This window comes from Dermacentor albipictus, chromosome 6, assembly GCF_038994185.2.
Source record: "Dermacentor albipictus isolate Rhodes 1998 colony chromosome 6, USDA_Dalb.pri_finalv2, whole genome shotgun sequence".
In the NCBI taxonomy this organism is placed as follows: Eukaryota; Metazoa; Arthropoda; class Arachnida; order Ixodida; family Ixodidae; genus Dermacentor; species Dermacentor albipictus.
Window position 1 is genome coordinate 7,745,540 of NC_091826.1, and position 16,947 is coordinate 7,762,486.

The 16,947-nt window shown below is 46.7% G+C and overlaps 1 protein-coding gene across 13 annotated transcripts in view; it reads right to left on the bottom strand.

The window, feature by feature from the left end:
* The window catches only part of shot (dystonin-like protein short stop), a 315,979-nt gene that overhangs the window by 80,221 nt on the left and 218,811 nt on the right, over nucleotides 1-16,947 (bottom strand). For 12 of the 13 annotated variants that reach the window (XM_065424847.2, XM_065424849.2, XM_065424852.2 and 9 more), the window contains 8 exons: nucleotides 16,068-16,682; nucleotides 15,314-15,508; nucleotides 14,274-14,492; nucleotides 7,680-7,892; nucleotides 7,377-7,539; nucleotides 5,457-5,558; nucleotides 4,412-4,839; nucleotides 3,565-3,933 (listed from right to left, as the gene is read on the bottom strand). In XM_065424847.2, coding sequence (XP_065280919.1) covers nucleotides 3,565-3,933; nucleotides 4,412-4,839; nucleotides 5,457-5,558; nucleotides 7,377-7,539; nucleotides 7,680-7,892; nucleotides 14,274-14,492; nucleotides 15,314-15,508; nucleotides 16,068-16,682 — 2,304 coding nt within the window. The remainder of the gene's footprint in view (nucleotides 1-3,564; nucleotides 3,934-4,411; nucleotides 4,840-5,456; nucleotides 5,559-7,376; nucleotides 7,540-7,679; nucleotides 7,893-14,273; nucleotides 14,493-15,313; nucleotides 15,509-16,067; nucleotides 16,683-16,947) is intronic. The other variant, XM_065424855.2, reaches the window with a different exon arrangement.

Sequence of the window (16,947 nt, forward strand, 5' to 3'; positions counted from 1 at the left end):
CAAATTCGGTTCCGGCGTTTCCGCTTTCTGGAGTTGAGCTGCGGGAATTTCCACTTCGACTACTGTTAGACGATGGTGAGACACCCGCATGTGCTTAGCAGAGCTGTGGCAGTCACCATAAGAAGAATGCAAAGGGGACAAGCTGTTGTATTCCGCTGAAGTAGTAGTTCGCGGTCGCTGTTTTCCAAATGCACGAAAAACGACAGTGGTCTCCAAGCGCCCAGGCACTACATTCCACTGTACGTTGTCGCTCGTAGCACAACCCGTCGCAGGTTGACGCGAAGCAGCGAACACAAGCATATCGCTGGTTACAATAGGCGGAGGTTCTTTGCTGGAATCGCATTCATAGTTTAAACCGCAGGTGGTGCAATTAAAGCCTCTCCATCGATGCGAAAGTAAACAACGCTAAAAAACATAGCGTCACTTGCACTCGGAACAGGAAGCTGCAGCTACGCAAGTTCCGCTTGAAGCCGGAAGCTAAGGGAGTGAGTGGGAGAGTAGCGTGCAGGAGGAGGACAGGTTGGCGGTACTTAACCTGGTCGGGGCAAATGTCTATGGAGGGACTTTAATCCACACTAGAGACAACACGCACGTGGCACGCCACCATTGGTAAATGCTGCTGGGAAGTGCGGCCACACGGCCTGGCAGCACGCTGATGCTCAGCTGAGTGAGAAAATGGCAGCTTCCTTTCTTAACCTCTCGACGAAATTTTTTACAGACACTGAAAAGAAACTTCAGTGCAAACTGACGAACTGTTTTAATGTTGCTAAATAAAAGTGCGTTGGCTGTGGTTCGTGTGGCCTCAAGTGATGCTACTCCACATAATGTGTTATTTATTTATTCATATACCCTAAAGGCCCATTCAGGCATTACATAGGAGGGAGCCAGTTACAATTACAAGCGTGTAAAATAGAACATTGGTAAGATACAGTGACATAATTATATACAGAAAGAATAGCATACGTAAGTAAGCACTCAACACAGAAATAATCACACATTTAGGAAAATCTTTAACTTGTTAACAAAAACCTCATGGTTAATGGCAGATACAATGTCCCTCGGAAGTTTATTCGAATGATATATTGCCAAAAGTAATGGTGAATGACGATACAGATTAGTGCGAGCAAAAAAGGGTTGCACTTTAAATGGGTGATCAAAACTCTGAAAGATACTATGAGCTGCATTGATGTAAGAGTCGTGGAACAGGGATTTACTATGATAAAGCGCGTGAAAATGTGATAATAATGTTGTTAGTCGGCAGTTTTGAAGAGAGGGCAATGAAAGTGATTCCTTGATATCCGTAACACCGTAGTTTCGAGAGTATTTATTTGTGATATATCTTGCTGCTTTATTTTGTATTGCTTCGAGTTGATCGATCAGATAAGTTTGATGCGGATTTCAAATAATGGATGCGTATTCTATCTTTGAACCAACATGCATGCTAATAACTTGGTAGCAGAGTTCGCCAAGTATAAGTTACATTTAATGAAGCCGAGTGTTTTGGATGCCTTACTGGTTATGGTTTTAATGTGCTAGTTCCAAGATAAATCAGAGGATAAATGAACTAGATATTTAAATGTGGATACTTTCTCAACACGGATTCCCTGAGTTGTGTAGTAGCTCAATTCCGTGCTCGATGTGCTCTCGTGAACGTCATGGCCTTAGTTTTAGAAATGTTAATTTCTATTTGCCACCGCCAACACCAAAATGCGAGTTTGTCGAGGTCTACCTGTAATGAGTTCTTGTCTTCGACGTTACTAATTCGTCTGTAAATGATACAGTCGTCTGTGAATAACCTGATAGTGGAAGATAAAGCGTTTCCTATATTGTTATAGATCAGAAACAATATTGGACCCAGGACCGAACCCTGTGGTACACCGGATTTTACATGCGAAAGTGAAGGTGAGTACCCGGTCACGTAGACTGACTTCGATTGGTTAAAAAATGAGCTATCCAATTTATAATCCTACTATTTATGTTAAGATTCGTTAGCTTCATTAATAAGCGGATGTGCGGAACTTTGTCAAATACCTTTGCAAAATCAATATAGCATCTACTTTTAGTCCACCATGAACGGCTTCGTGGAGGTCAGTTACTAATTCGTATAGTTGAGTTTCACAGGAATGACTACGAAGGAAACCATGCTGATTGCTAGAGAAGAAATTGTGATCTGTTAGAAATTTCTTACGGCGGATGATATGATGTGCTCTAGTAATTTACAACATATGCTTGTTAGTGAAATGGGCCTGTAGTCTGAGACTAAAGAGGGATCACCATGACTTAAAGATATGAATCATGCGTGCACTCCTTCAGGCGTCAGGCAAGCATCCTGTATCAACTGAGTGTTGAAAAATAGCAACCAAGATACGTGACACAGCTGGTTTCATAAGCTTTAGCAATTTTGTGCAGATGTCATCTGTTCCGGGTGCTGAATTAACTGGTAGACGATCTATAGCGGCTTCTACGCCTTCGCGAGTGACTGTGAGGCCATTCATTGAAGTATTTAAGCTGAAAAAGTTCAGATCTGGTGGCACTGGTTCTTCTGATGTGAAAACCGAACACAAAAAAGTGTTTAATTCTTCTGCAACATTGGACTGCAGAAGAGGCTCACCATCTTTGGTTATCGACACAAGGGATGATGATAATGGTTTCGGATTTACTACTTCCCAAAATTTTTGCAGTTGATTTTTAACATTTGAGATAAGTCATAGTTGTAAAACTTTTCCTTTGCTGCTTCAATTTCTGCTTTGCAAAGTCTTGCCTGTTCGAGAAAGCACTGCCAGTCGTCGGCAGAGGTCGAATGCTTTGCCTTTGAGTACATTCTTTCCTTCTTATTAATGCACCGCTTAACATGTGTTGTAAACCATGTATTTTTATTTGAAGATGTGATAGTATTTCTTGGAATATATCTTTTCTTTAGTTCAGTGAGCGTCCTTTGAAAGATCTGCCAGTTTTCATTCGTATCACACTCAGAAAAGGTCATTAAGATCTGTGTAGAAAATATTAGCAGATCATTATTTAGTGCGCGTACATCCTCTCTGTTGTAATTGTATATGGTTTTCTTTGCATTACAAGGTACTTCATGTTTTATGGTATACTTGCAGTGGATAACACTGTGGTCACTCATGCAGTCAAGGACGCGTACATACATACTTTGCGGATCTGTAGTCAGTACAAGATGTAGAACTGAAACACCGCGCGTGGGACATGATACCGTTTGGCTCAAACTGTGGAGCAGAATCACTACACACCACACAGACCTTTGCTGTTGAATTTGACACAGAGTGCACCTATTTTCGTACCTTTTTGACCTAGCTTTGGGTAATACAATTTTTTTATGATACATATGATTTTCCAGTGCTCATACAGATTGTATCAATGAGATTCCACTGTAGCTGGCCACCAAACCATCACAATAAATTTATGATACAGACATAGTACCTTCCTAAAATAAAGCTCCTGCAAAGCAGCCTCTCTTCTAGCGCTACAAGTTCAAAGATCATGGACTGCGTCATGTTCTGCTGTAAGTGCGGAAGCAGCAGATGACTCAAGCGAAGCCTCTACCTGCAAACTGTCCAAGAGCCGGGCCAGAGCTGCTTGGAACTCGGAAGAAGCTCCAGTGGCTGCCCCCAGTGCACGCTCCCGCTCCTCCAGCCTTGACACCATCTCAGCCCAGTGGCGTTTTATGCCATCCAGCTGTTCACGAAGGCGGCGTTCTGTTGGACCATCCTTGTCGTCCAGCTGGTCCAGCAGTTCATGTGCGCAGGTTGTGAAGCGGCGAAGCAGGGGCTCCTGTGATGTAAGCTCGTCGCGCATACACAACACCTGCTGTGTCTGGGCAGCCACCAGGCGTGGCTCAGTTGCAATTGGACCCAACACCTGGAACATCTTGTCCTTCTGGATGAGCCAGTTGTGCAGAAGATCGTGGGTATCCTGCAGAAATGAAGGCAAAAGCAGTTTTTTACACACAATACTTTTCACTGACTACAATGGCCAGCCAAAAATGCACATCTGCAATGTATGTGTGTCTGTAAACCATCTTGAAAAACTTGAATTGCTGTAACTACACCCATTTACAAACAATATGGAAGGGACACTGACTGTTTTTAAGCAACAATTACTTGCAACAGATAAACTTGAACGTCACAACATGTGATGTCGCATAGCTGCCCTCAAGAAAATTTCATTTTGTCAAACACTTTAGTGTCAGCCCAGATGCTGAGTCATTTAGAGGCCCTTGAATGCAAATTCATGTGTTCCCTGTTCTATTAGCCATGTATACACCACTTTGTGTGTATGAAGATGTCCATTAGCCCTCTGCCTGCAAAAAAGCAGTTGTGGCAGAGACAATTTGTTCAGATGTGATGCCAACAAGCCCCTGCTGTCATGCCAGCTGTGTGTGCCAACCAACCTGGAACTCCTTCAGCAACTGTATCAGGAGGAGGCGCGAGCGCAGTGCCCCCTGCAGCCCTTGCCACCGGCTGAGCAGCTCGTCCAGCTGCGCCTGAAGGGCGTCGGCTCCGGGTGCCTGTGGTCGGCGCCGCAGCAGTTCCTGGGCCTGAAGGCGTGCCCGGTCCACCTCAAGTTGCTTCTCCTGAAGCTCTGTCTGCAGCTCGCGCAGCAGCGACAGCTGCTGGTGTGCCAGCTCCTGGCTTGTCGGCAAGTCACGGGGCACGCTACGGCTCTTGACAAAGGTTAGCAGCGTGCGAATGGCCTCAGTGCATGTCCGCAGCTCCTCGGATAGCGAGTCCGCCTCCTGCTGCCGGTCTGAGAGGCGCACACCGAGCAGGTGGTAACGGTGGTTCATCTCGGAAAGCTGCTGCTGCACGGGGCTCAGGTCTGGGCCAAAGAGTGAAGAGAGGCGAGGCGAGATGGGTCAAGGCACAGCATGCGACCAGCACCACATTGAGACAGAACCAGGCGGCTACTAGCTGCGACTAGTCAACACGAGGCCATGACCATTGCTACTTCACATAATTTTCAGGCTAGCTAAATTGAATAGCAAAAAAGAAAATAGGGTTAACAGGATTAGAATGTCAGATGAATCAAGATACAGATGGAGACAAATGAACCCAGTCAGTAGTACTTAGACCAAGTGTGTAATGTGCTTGCTTGTACTCTTAATGGCATAGAGAAGTGCGGCAGGAAAAGAGAGAAACCGCATCATTAGTTAGTCAGCTGAGAGTGCTCATGCAGATATTGTGGCTGCACAGTGCAGTGCAGGGACAACCAGCTGTGGTCCCTAAATCGTTCTGCTCCTGCAGCACATTTCTAAATGTTGCCACAAGGACCTGTGTTCATACATATTACATGTAACAATTCTCTGGCGAATTAAACCAAACAGTAGTGTGGTCGTAGGCACTCATGATGACAGTCGCAGACAACCCTCCACAGTCCCACTGTCTCAAGCAAGTGGTGCTTGGCACATAAGCCACCCTAGGTCCCATCACACTCACCCTCGAGGGGCCCAAACTGGTCGATCGAGCTGTGCCTACTGCTAAAACCACTGGAGGCACTGGACTGTGGACTCTGCAGTGCCCTTCCTTCGGGTGATGACTCTATCAGGGTGCATGCGGGTTAGCAGGGAGACAGAAGAGGTTAGCTTCCAGAGGGAACCAGCACATGGGAACCCAAGAGGCAAATCCCATTATGCTGAGAAAAATAAACAACTTTCAGAGTGCCGAATGTCTTGCACAGGCTAAGCCACGACAGAAACAACCTCGTTGCAATTTCAGCAGAAAGGCTAAGGGCAAGCATGTGCTATAGAATGCAGTGCCATCATGTTGAAACCATTGCATGCAGTGGGCTGTGTGCAGCTGAACATTACGACCACTGGGACTTGTGCACAGGGATTTACCAATTCATTAACAAAAGGCATGTTATTTCACAGACACTAACAGCAGCCATGTCAAGTTGCACAATAGGTGTGTAGCCACCCCTAACCATAACATTCCTCATTTATCCCCTTATTTTCACAAGCTGCAAACTCGTCTACCAGTATAGGAAAGGAGAGCTATATTAGACGTAGCCTAAGTACCGTATTTACACGATTGTAAGTCGACCCCTTTTTTTAAATTTGAAAGTCTGAAGTTGGGGGGTCGACTTACAATCGAAACCAAAACATGGCCCCGCCAAAAAAAGCGATACCAACAGGAGCTACAACATAGTTACAATTTTATGTTTTCTCTATGGCCCTACCCGTATCTTTTCGCTATCCCGCGTGTTTGTTCGCTTTTCGTAAGGGTTTTTCAACATTTTTGAGAGTCTTACAGTGCATGCAACACTCATGGGGGGGTGGTGTCGATAGTTGATGGAAGCGCCGCTGTTCTCATTTGCGGCGACACCCGCAGAACGGCGGCACTTGCGGGGGTATCGTTAGTTCATGCAAGAGCAGACGCCGCTCGCGGGTTTCTCTTTCTCTGTTTAAAGGCATTGGAATTGGTTTGACCAACTTTTTGACGCGTTCCACTTGACTGCCGGCTACGTGCTACTTCTATGCTTCCCCAGTTGTCATGAGTGCTGCAGGCCCACTAATCATTCGGCACTTGTTCACAGCAGCGTTCAAGGGGGCTGCCATGCTTTACGCCGAAGAAACAAATCACTGCGGAGCGGGCCGCAATTTTGATGTTTCTAAATGGGTAGTGCGAGAGTGGCGACTGCAGCGAAGCGATATTTTCACCCTGTGACGGCAAGTGACATTTTTCCCACGTGCCGAAGTCTGGACGCTTTCCGGAGCTGTAGGCTAAGCTTGCGGCGTGCGTCACTGAAATGCGTGATCGGTCCCTGCCATTGAAGTGCGACGTGGTCATGAAACAAGCCCGGACCTTCGCCTTAATTTTAAGGTTCTGCTCCGTCGTGAGTACAACGAGTGGCTGGCAGCAGAAGACTGCAAAATTACGCCACCCGGACCTGTCAAAAGAGCCTCCGTGATGGCTGCGTGTGGTTGGGTGCATTTGGCGTGGGCGGCTGTTCTGCAAGATGTCCGGTGCGGTCGTTTGCCAAATTTGAAATTTTGCTGGACCACGACGCGCTGTGCGACCGCAGCTACGATGACGATGGCAGCACTAGTGAAGACGAGTAGTCGAGTGAACATGTCAGCTACTAATAAATTTTCGTTATCGAATGCGCCCTCGGGTATGCTCTCTTATTTTTTTTTTTTTTCCCGGTCAAGCGATATGGGGGGGTCGACTTGCATTCGAGTCGACTTACAATCGTGTAAATACGGTACTAATTAAGGTACAAAAACATAAGATTCCTTCCTCTTGCACTATGCATGCTTAGAATTCCACGAAACAGCCAGCAAAGCCACAGGGTATTGCCTCGAGGTTCTGTAGCAGCTACTGGCTACAGAATTCAGCAGGGGAGCAATGACCCACCGTGAGTGCTGCTGCCATTGGCATAGGGTTCCTTGTGGGGGCTGCCTCCCTTACGGGCAGGCGGGCGTGAGCGGCTGTCCACCCGCAGCGCATCATAGCTGCGACCCAACTCGTTGACACGGTCCATGGTGGAAGCGTACTCAGCATGCTCCTTTACCAGAGGCTGCACAAGTTGCAACACCAACCAAAATGTAGGCGTTTCATCCTCCTAACTTTCCATCCACCAGGAGCGAAACCAGGGGCAACAAAAATTTTGTCAAAGGGTGTAGATGGCATGAATTGCTAGACAACAGAAGTACACACCTTGATCTCAGCAGCCTGTCGGCGTAAGATGTCTCGGTCCAGGGCCAGAGAACCAAGGGTGTCGAGGCGTCCCTCAGTTGTCTGCAGCCACGTCAACACTTGCTGTCGCAGTGTCTCGTATGCTGCCCCTTGCTCAGCACGTTGCCGTCCCTGCCTCTCCCGCTCAGACAGCGCTTCACCGAGTTCTTTCCATTGTTGCTCCAGCTGCTTCACCTACACGCGCAGCATTGCAAGAATGAATTGAATACCACAAGTAGGTTTCATTTCGCCAAGCAGCGATTCTTTGCGTTTCAGACAATGCGGTTGAAGACCTTTCATAAATGAATATGGCAGCTGCAGTATTCCAGAATCCACTTCAAGAAGTGAGTGAGTGAAGAAACTTTGTTATGAATGCCTGCAGAATGATTAGCCTGCCCCTGTTAGGGAGGCATCACCGTGACACGGCCATGACGTCTTAGCGGCGTGTGGCGCCTCTAATTCGGCCGCGGTCGCACTACTCCCTTTGGTCGACTGCGTCTGCCTCTCTTTTAGGGTGGCAGCCTCCCTCCGGTTTCACTCGGTCGTTGCCTTTCGAGGGCCGCCGAGATCTGCTGGACGGCCTGGGCTTGGACTTCAAGAAGTACATACTTTTATCCTTCCATAACAATATAACTGAGACAAATCATGACAGGGTACATAAGGTAAAGAGCCTTCCTATTTTTCCATTACATAAGAGAAGTCTCAGGATCCTAATGCACTCAGAGCAATGCAGGCAGCAAGTGCTTAACAAACCTGCACACATGTCACACAGGAAGCTTTGATCCTTACTTACTTACTGGTGATATGTTGTTGATCTGTTCCTATTATGCACATTTTCCTAGCGCCAATGTTCCCAATCAAGAACACAAAAAATGACCCAATAGAGTTAAGCTCATTTTTCACCGGTTCATACGTTCCCGGAAAGCACTATTTTTCGGCACCAACGTTCAGTACATCGCCAAACTGCAATAATATAACACATTTTCAGGCTGCTAGATTCCATGTAAACAAAAAAATGTGCGAGGTGCAAGCGATCGAGAACAGTACATAGCTGCCCGTCGCAGCAGCTACATCGCAATGCTTGCCTGATCGTCTCATATGAAAACCCGGCACGCACTCAGTTTCTCATTTTGGTACCAGCAAATCTCCTGGATCGTCACATGCAGCAATCACAGCTATCATTGCCCATCATACTACAATAAGCCTCTTCGCCTATCCGTTTCACAGCATGTGGTGCCGTCAGAAGCGTAGCACATGCGATAACCAAAACACGCCACCGTTCTCTCCAGCATACTGCGATTGTATACATTTTCCGGCCGCTAGGTCCCATGTGAACAAGAAAAGGCACGAGACGTGCGTAATCAAGAACAGCATATAGCCACCCATCTCACGTGAAAATGGCGGCGTACACAGTCTCTTCCGGTACCAGCAAATCTACACCCGCCATCCGGGTCGTCACAGGCCGCATTCATAGTATTGCCGCCAAACCTATTGTGATAAGCATCTTAACCTATCTGTGCTGCACACATTTAGTAGGCGATAATCAAAACATTAAATTAGCGATGAGAAAAGTGCAAACTCAGTATACTTAATAAAGGGAGAATCAGACATCCACTCGTTTATAGCAATTGCTACAAAGGAAACCCATGCAGGTTCCTCAAAAGAAAAGCCTCACAGTTGAAGAAAAATTCGTCCTGGTCTCGGTCCAGGGCCAGAGAACCAAGGGTGTCGAGGTGTCTTTCAGTTTCTTTTTTTTTTCTTCAACTGTGAGGCTTTTTTTTTTCGAGGAACCCATATGGGTTTCCTTAGTAGCAATTGCTATGAACAGGTGGATGTCTGATTTTCCCGTTATTAATTACTTCTCTACACCTTGCGGATTTCCACAGAACTATTACGTCAAACTCTGTATACTGTAATAATGGGCGGCTTCAATGCAAAAGCGGCAGGAAAGCAGGCTATGGAACAAGCAATTGGCAACTACGGCGTTGATTCTAGGAACACTAGAGCAGAGATGCTGGTAGAATTCGCGGAAAGGAATAAGCTGAGAAAAATTAACACCTTTTTCAAGAAGCGCAGTAACAGAAAGTGGACCTGGAATAGCCGCAACAGTGAAACAGGAAACAGGAAATTTCATACTTTCTGCCGATCCCAGCATAGTGCAGGATGTAGAAGTGTTAGCTAGGGTAAAGTGCACTGATCATAGGTTAGCGAGGGCTGGGATTCATGTCAAATTTTTTTATTTACTTTAGATCGTACTCTTTCCCGGTTAGTAAATTTTTTCTGTCATTCCTTTTTTTTTTCTCAGGACATATGAACAAGGTTCTACTGTATAAAAAGATTGAAGTCAAGCATGCTTGAATATTACTGAATTGCAGTGCTTATCTGCAATGAGTTCAATCAGCGTTGACTGCACAACAGGAAGTGCTCGAGTGATATTGGTTTTAGTATCTAGGCGTGCAGCAGGGGAAAAAACAAAAAACAAAACATCTTGCATCTCTTCTACGCCTCTACTCTATCTGAAGGCTGGCCAAGGTTAATCCTTTCCCGGTCAATGTCATAAATATACGGCGCCGCAAACAAGTCCCAAATGGTTGATGCCGTATATCTACGGCGCGGTCTGCAAGTTTGAAAAAGGCACAAATTATTTTTTTACTCTTCGTTACCCAAGAAATGCTTCCACCCTGTGTAGATAAAGGCAATTCTTTATTTGCTCTACTGTCACTTGGTTTTCATTCCAAGACTTCTTTACGCTGGCGCTTCAGTGACCACTCGCGCATCCGCGTGTGCAAAGGTATGCATTGGTTAGTTTTGGTTTCATCTTGCGGGATTATCGTGTTGCGCTCCTAAAGACTGATGTCTATCTGGTTTCTAATCCCTCAAAGGGTCACTGCTAGACGCGTGTCCATCTGTTGCTCACGGGGATGCAATTACATCTGTCCACAAGTGGGCTCTGGTATATACAAATGATGCTGTCGTGTACAAACTAAGCCGCCATGCCTGCGTTTCTTTTTTCGTGGCTCGTCTTGCAAAAGCTGATTGTCCCTTGTAGGCGATGAAACGAAAGATTACTGCAAGTTTCTGATTCGTTTGGCTTTCCCAATGAGTGCACCACCACCAAGTTTTCCTGTGTTTGCTCACATATACTCCCGAGTTCTGAGGTGTATTAAAGTTCACAGATTTTTGTGAGCTTTTTAGAAATTGATGTTTACGTTACGGAGACGAAAAGTGAATTTTGGTATTTCACAATTATCGGCTGTTTTAGTACAGCATGCTGTCCAATATATTGGACACTGCAAATCTACCCGTTCATTTTTGGTATAGTGGGTATGCAGCAGCAAAGGGCAAATTTAATATTAAAAATGGCTTCAAAAGTACTAAATCTGTTTATTAATCAAAATTTTATCACAGAAAAAGAACATGCGATAAAGTATGAGAAATAGAACCTACTTTCTCGGCGGTCGACGTAGAAAGCCGTGCTGCTGAATGTCGCCATTGCAAACACCCCCGGTGGCCAAACTAGTAATGCATTTTCAACAAAACTTCATAGGTGGCGCTAGTGGGTGTCTAAAATATTGGACAATTCGGTTTTACGGGCTAAAGTATGCTGCGGCCTGGGTAGTGGTGGAGTATTTGATGTCCAATATATTGGACAAATGCCCCATAGCCGGAGCTCAGGACAGTCGCCGACCGATTTTTCGGACTCCGAAAATTCGGACATGCTCGATTAGTCGGTCTGCTTTGCAGCACCGCCATTCTCCCCATAGACCATAATGTATAACAACAGCCGAAAGTTTGAACACCTTGCAACCTCTCGTCTGATTTTTCGGACACTCCTTGAGCCAACTTGATCCTTGAACCATGCACCGACTCTGACCGGTGCATGGTTCGACTTGCTGAATGCCATTTTTGTTTTGAATGGAGCCTCCTTGCTGCCCCACGAAGTGGCGCTACTGCAAATCACCGCTCATCATCGTTTCTGCCTCGCTCGTAGCTACAGCAGTTCTGGTCTCAGCTTATTAAGCCTTGTCAAAACAATCCAGCAGCTGATTTGTTTCTTTCTTTGTGTACGACGCTGCGAGTGGCCACCTTTTTTGTTTGTGCGACTGGTATCGGCGTGACGGCGTGGTGACGTTTGCTTTGTGTGCTGTGTCGAGGTTGCGGTGATGCAGCGCTGCACACAGAAACATCGCGTCACTTGTCTAATGGCACCGACAGTGCCCGCACAGACTGCGCAGGGGAATGCCAGAAAGCGGGTGCTGGAAGGCCTAGGATTTGCAACCTTCCGATGTGCTCCCTACTGACGCCGAAAATGTTCTGCCGAGACCTGTGCAGTGGTTGCATTGCGATTCCGGACACCGTCTCATTTGACAGTTTCACAGGTGCCGATACTGACATACGCAGAACTTGATGACGGTGAGATCATTCGTCAGATTTCTACTGCCCCACCGGATGATGACTCCGAGTCGGAAGATGGCACACGATGCGCTACGCTGCCGTCGCATGCAGAGCGTGTGCAAGCAGCGACTGCTTTCAACCACCTATAGTGACTGTACGACCCTCTCCGAGATTCAGGCTGATCTGACTGCGCGTAAACAGAACAGTATGCAACGGCGCATTCACGATTTCTTCAAGCCTACTGCCGAGCCCGAATAAGTGCGTGGAAATAAAAGATTTCTTTGTCTTAATCTGCTCTTTCGGACACCTGTTTAATCGGATATTTCTGCAGTCCCTGTGAGGTCCGAATAAACGGTCGGCGACTGTACACGGTTCAATGAAGCGCACGTGCCGGTTGCTCTTCTGAAAGTTAATCGAGCGGCGGTTCCTCTAATACAGACTACTACCCAAGTGCTGAATCATAATGTACCGTATTTACTCGATTCTAACGCACCCTCGATTGTAACGTGCACCTGTTTTCAGCGACCAAAAGAAATTAATGAATACCTAGAAACGGGGGGAAAAAAAACACTCTTGATAGTAACGCGCACCCGTTTCGGTGACCTAAAAAAAGTCCTTTACAGTACTGCGCACCTCATTCTTTCATACAGAAACATAATTTGCCCTCATTTGTGAAAAACAAAGATTTACTCCGAATGCAGTAAAGCTGTGATAAACAAAAAAGCCGCAGTTCACCCGAAAGACAAAGCATTGATTATGATAGCAAATTAGTAGACAGCTATACGAAAAGTAAGTATAGTAGTTTTATCAGCCACATAAACTTTTAAACATTCACTTACTAGCAAATTAACAAGCATGGTGCCACACGCGCACAAGCAAACGTGAACGCGCCTCACTCATGACTGCGGAAACTCTTTACCAAAACGCTGGAGCAAAGAAGTACAGTAGCAGGAGCAAGGGAATTGGCCTTTGTGCAGCCTCTTGCTTCAACGCGAACTAAGCGATGAGAACACAGCGCGGTGCGCCTAAATGCGTAGACTCGTGTTTCTGTTGCTGATCACTTTCAAGATAGGGGCCGCGCAGCCGCACCGTACGTACCAGCCACAGGTGTAGAACACCTCTCCTATTTACACCGGCTGCAAGTTTCGGGAACTCCGAACACCCGTGATTCTGCCTGATTTCCGTCCGTCTCCGCACACGTGATTGCTTTCCTTTTAATTGCGGTATCGTGATGAACTCGGCATGTCTTTGCACTCGGCACTTCCATGCTGATAGAGCAAACGCAGAAAACGGGAAGACGGACAGTGCACTAACCTAAGTTAAAGGAAGCATTGCCTAAGCACATGTAGTTGCAGCACATGGAGAAAGCTACAGCAGCTAGACTCGATGTGTGTACGAGGCAGCCATTTTGAAATTCCGATGGCGATATGGTAACACAGGTTTAGGGTCATATTTAATTCTAACGTGCACGCAATTTTTGGCCCCATTTTATCAGAAAAAATATGCGCGTTAGGTTCGAGTAAATATGATAATTACGGCATATATTTTAGTGGGCCTCTTCGATTTTCCACTTCTAGCTGCCCGTGGGCTGCCAGAGCCAACTAGAGCGCCTTCGTTTTTCTCAGATTGCTCCGCCAACTTCTGTCGCGCGTTACTCTTGCTGGACGATTCTGGCTCCAGAACAAGCCAGGATGATTTTGGTCTGGCTGCTCTCTGGAAGTTCTCTGGCTAGCAGACAACAAAAAGAGGCGTTGAGCGCTCGCCACGATCTTTGTGGTGAAATGACGGATTACAATGCAGGCACTTGAGGACTTTTACCTCGCTCAGCCAACTGGCTATGTGGTTATGGTCGCCTTCTGATTGCATTACTTGTAGCTTTATCTCTCTGAAGTTCTAGCGCACCATGCTGCCTAGGCGGTGCCATATGAGCGGCAGCAAATGGTTTGACGCTTTCATTCGTGTTTGTGCGTGTCCTGTGGCTTCTTGAAGGACTTTCATTTAACGCAAGAAATGAACAGCCAAAAATATCATATCAGTACCCCTTTCAGTAAAGAGGGCCAGATGTGAGGCAAGGGCTGCTTGGTGAGTTCATAATGAAAAGATTTGAGGCACGGGCAGAAAGTGGACAAGATCTGCACTGAGTGCTGTTCAGTGTAAAAAGGAAACAAGTCATGTGCATACCTTGTCACGCACAGGCCCAGTATCGGTAACATCGCGTTTGGCACACAAGGCACGTCCTGCACGCAGCAAGTCCTCGAACTCGTCCTTGCGCAGGTTACGTTGATTCATGGCGTGCTCAAGGCGTGGCTGCTCTTCGCCCTCCACGGCCTGCAGCACACTGGCAAGCCACTCTTCAAAGCGGTTCGCCATGCCAGTGAATTGGTCCAGGCAGCTTGATACCTGTGCAGCACATGCACACACTGCCTTGTGAAAAGGGCAAGCTTCACGGGCAAGTGGCAATGCCTCAGCACAATTCTTTATCCTAAGTAATGGACCATCAAGGCTGTCAACACTATGCATACAGTTTATACATATCCAAGAGCCATCACAAAACATAAAACAACCTCTTTGAAATAAAGGTCTAAATAAAAAAAATTTCAGTGCCTTGTAAGTGCATGCAAATTCACAGTGATAGGAGAGGACATGCTTATGAGCTGCAGTTTTGCACACATTCACAAACTACTACTATGCATTCTCTACCTCGTTTGTTACAGAAAGCCATAACACCGGACAGGTTCTTTGAGAGCACGGCACCAGGCAAGAAACCAAAACCATCAGCTGGGACTCGGGCAATGCCAGAGGCATCAGCAGATGGCACAGGTCATGGTGAAAAGTTTTATGTTAGGAGGCCCTCCAAATAAGGAGTCCCATATGTCACATGAATATGCAAATTTATTTTGTAGAATTGTTGACTACGAGTACATTAGCTATAATCTATGCATGCATCAAACAAAAGGTTAGTTCACCTGCTCTGCCCTCTCCAACACACTTACTTCTCAATACATACTGTGCAGGAACCTAGAGAGCTATTGATCAAAGTACAAGCAAATGTATTAAAAGAATGTGCCAGCAAAGCTCAAGAAGATATAAAACAGCAGCTGAATTTGTGCTTCCTCTATACCTGACCCTTAGTATGATACAGCGAGAAGCCTTTGTTACGAGCTCAATGTGTCCAGCAGGTTTTGAATGTGTAACTGCCAGAAACAAGTTGGTTCACTTGCCTCATCAAGTAATTCACCCCTCCTTGACGACTTGTCAAGTACTTTCTCGTAGCGGCTATTGATGTCTTTGAGCTTGGCCTCCACTTTCTTGGCCAAGCGAGCATTGCCAGGCAGCTCCCGTGCTGAAGCGTTGAGAGCATCTATAAATGGACGCTGACCATCGATTTCTGACCGCAGCACACGGTGTTCATGAATCTGGAAATTGAAAAGCAATAGATTATGTTACAGAGCCCTTGTGCATAAATGCAACAATGGTACAGCAATTCCTTGCAGTACAATGAATAAAATGCACCGAGAATGACCTGCAAGCTGCTGTTCAGCCATAAACCTATACATAACGTGTAAATAAATTCTTCCATATGTTTAACATGTATGTCATCCCTGTCACAATATGTTTGAGACCCTTGCATAATGGTGGCTCTAATACTGCCGCTACAGTATCACAACGTTTGTGATACTGTAGTAGCTTGTGACACAGATCTTATACTTGGTCATATGGTTCTGCCTTGCACAGCAGACTGTTACCATAGAACCCAATAACATCCAAGGGCCACAAGTTATTACAAAACTCTCCTATACCTGGGCTATGGCATATGTCATAGGTCGGGTATAGTTTCTATTACGATAAACTGCGTCTCTCGTAAGTTTATGTCAGACACATCTTTATTTATTTTCATATGCAATGTAACTAACAGTCGGCAATTGACTAATGGCTGCCTCTGGTGTGACTGACAACCCCAATGGCACTCCTCACCTGCTCATCAAGACGATCCCTCATCAAGCTGGCAAGCTTGGCGCTCTGGCCACGCTGGGTGGCCTCGAGCTCATCAAGCAGTCGCAGCACTCGGTCCAGGCCGTCTGCAATGTCCTGCGACTGCACAAGTGCAGTCTGCAGCTGTTTGCTGCGCTCGCCCACAAGCGACAGCATCTGCTGGTACACCTCCTCCAGGTTGCGCACAGCCTCCTCGACGGCAGGTCCACCAGACGGTGGCAGCGCCTGCGCTGCCTGCTTCGCCGTCTCGATCAGCCGCCCCTGGCCGACTGCCTCAAGGTGGAAGGCCCGCACACGTTCCAGTTGCTCCTGGATTGCGGGTGGCTCAGCTGCCGTCGGCTCCTCAAGCAGCCGCTTGGCACTGCGCTGTGCTTCATTTAGCCAAGCTGTGGCCCTCTCCATGGCCTCATGGTAGGCACGCTTGCGTTCTGTCAGGCCCGAAAACTGGTCCCCGAGCTTGTTTACACGGCTTAGTAGGTTCTGGTATTCGGTGCTCACGTGAGACACCTCAGTGCGAACCTCACTCTCCGAGGGCTCCAAATGGCTCAGCCTTTGTGGCAGGCTTGTGCGGTGGTCATTCAGCATGCGGAGATATTCCTGGAAAAAAATGCAACAGAAACCAATGAGCTCAGTTAAACTTCTGAGGGCTGCTTGTATGGCGAAACAAAAATGAATTCCAAGGAACAGCAACAAAATGTTGGGAAATTTGTGCATGTAAACTGTACATACACGTGATCACTAGTGTGAGCTACGTTGTAAAAGTTTGTTGATAGTTCATTCAAGTTGTGGGGATGCGCGACTCTCACGCGTCCCCTGATATCTTGTTTTCCCGCATAGCTCCTGCAGTGCGGCTTCGCGTGTG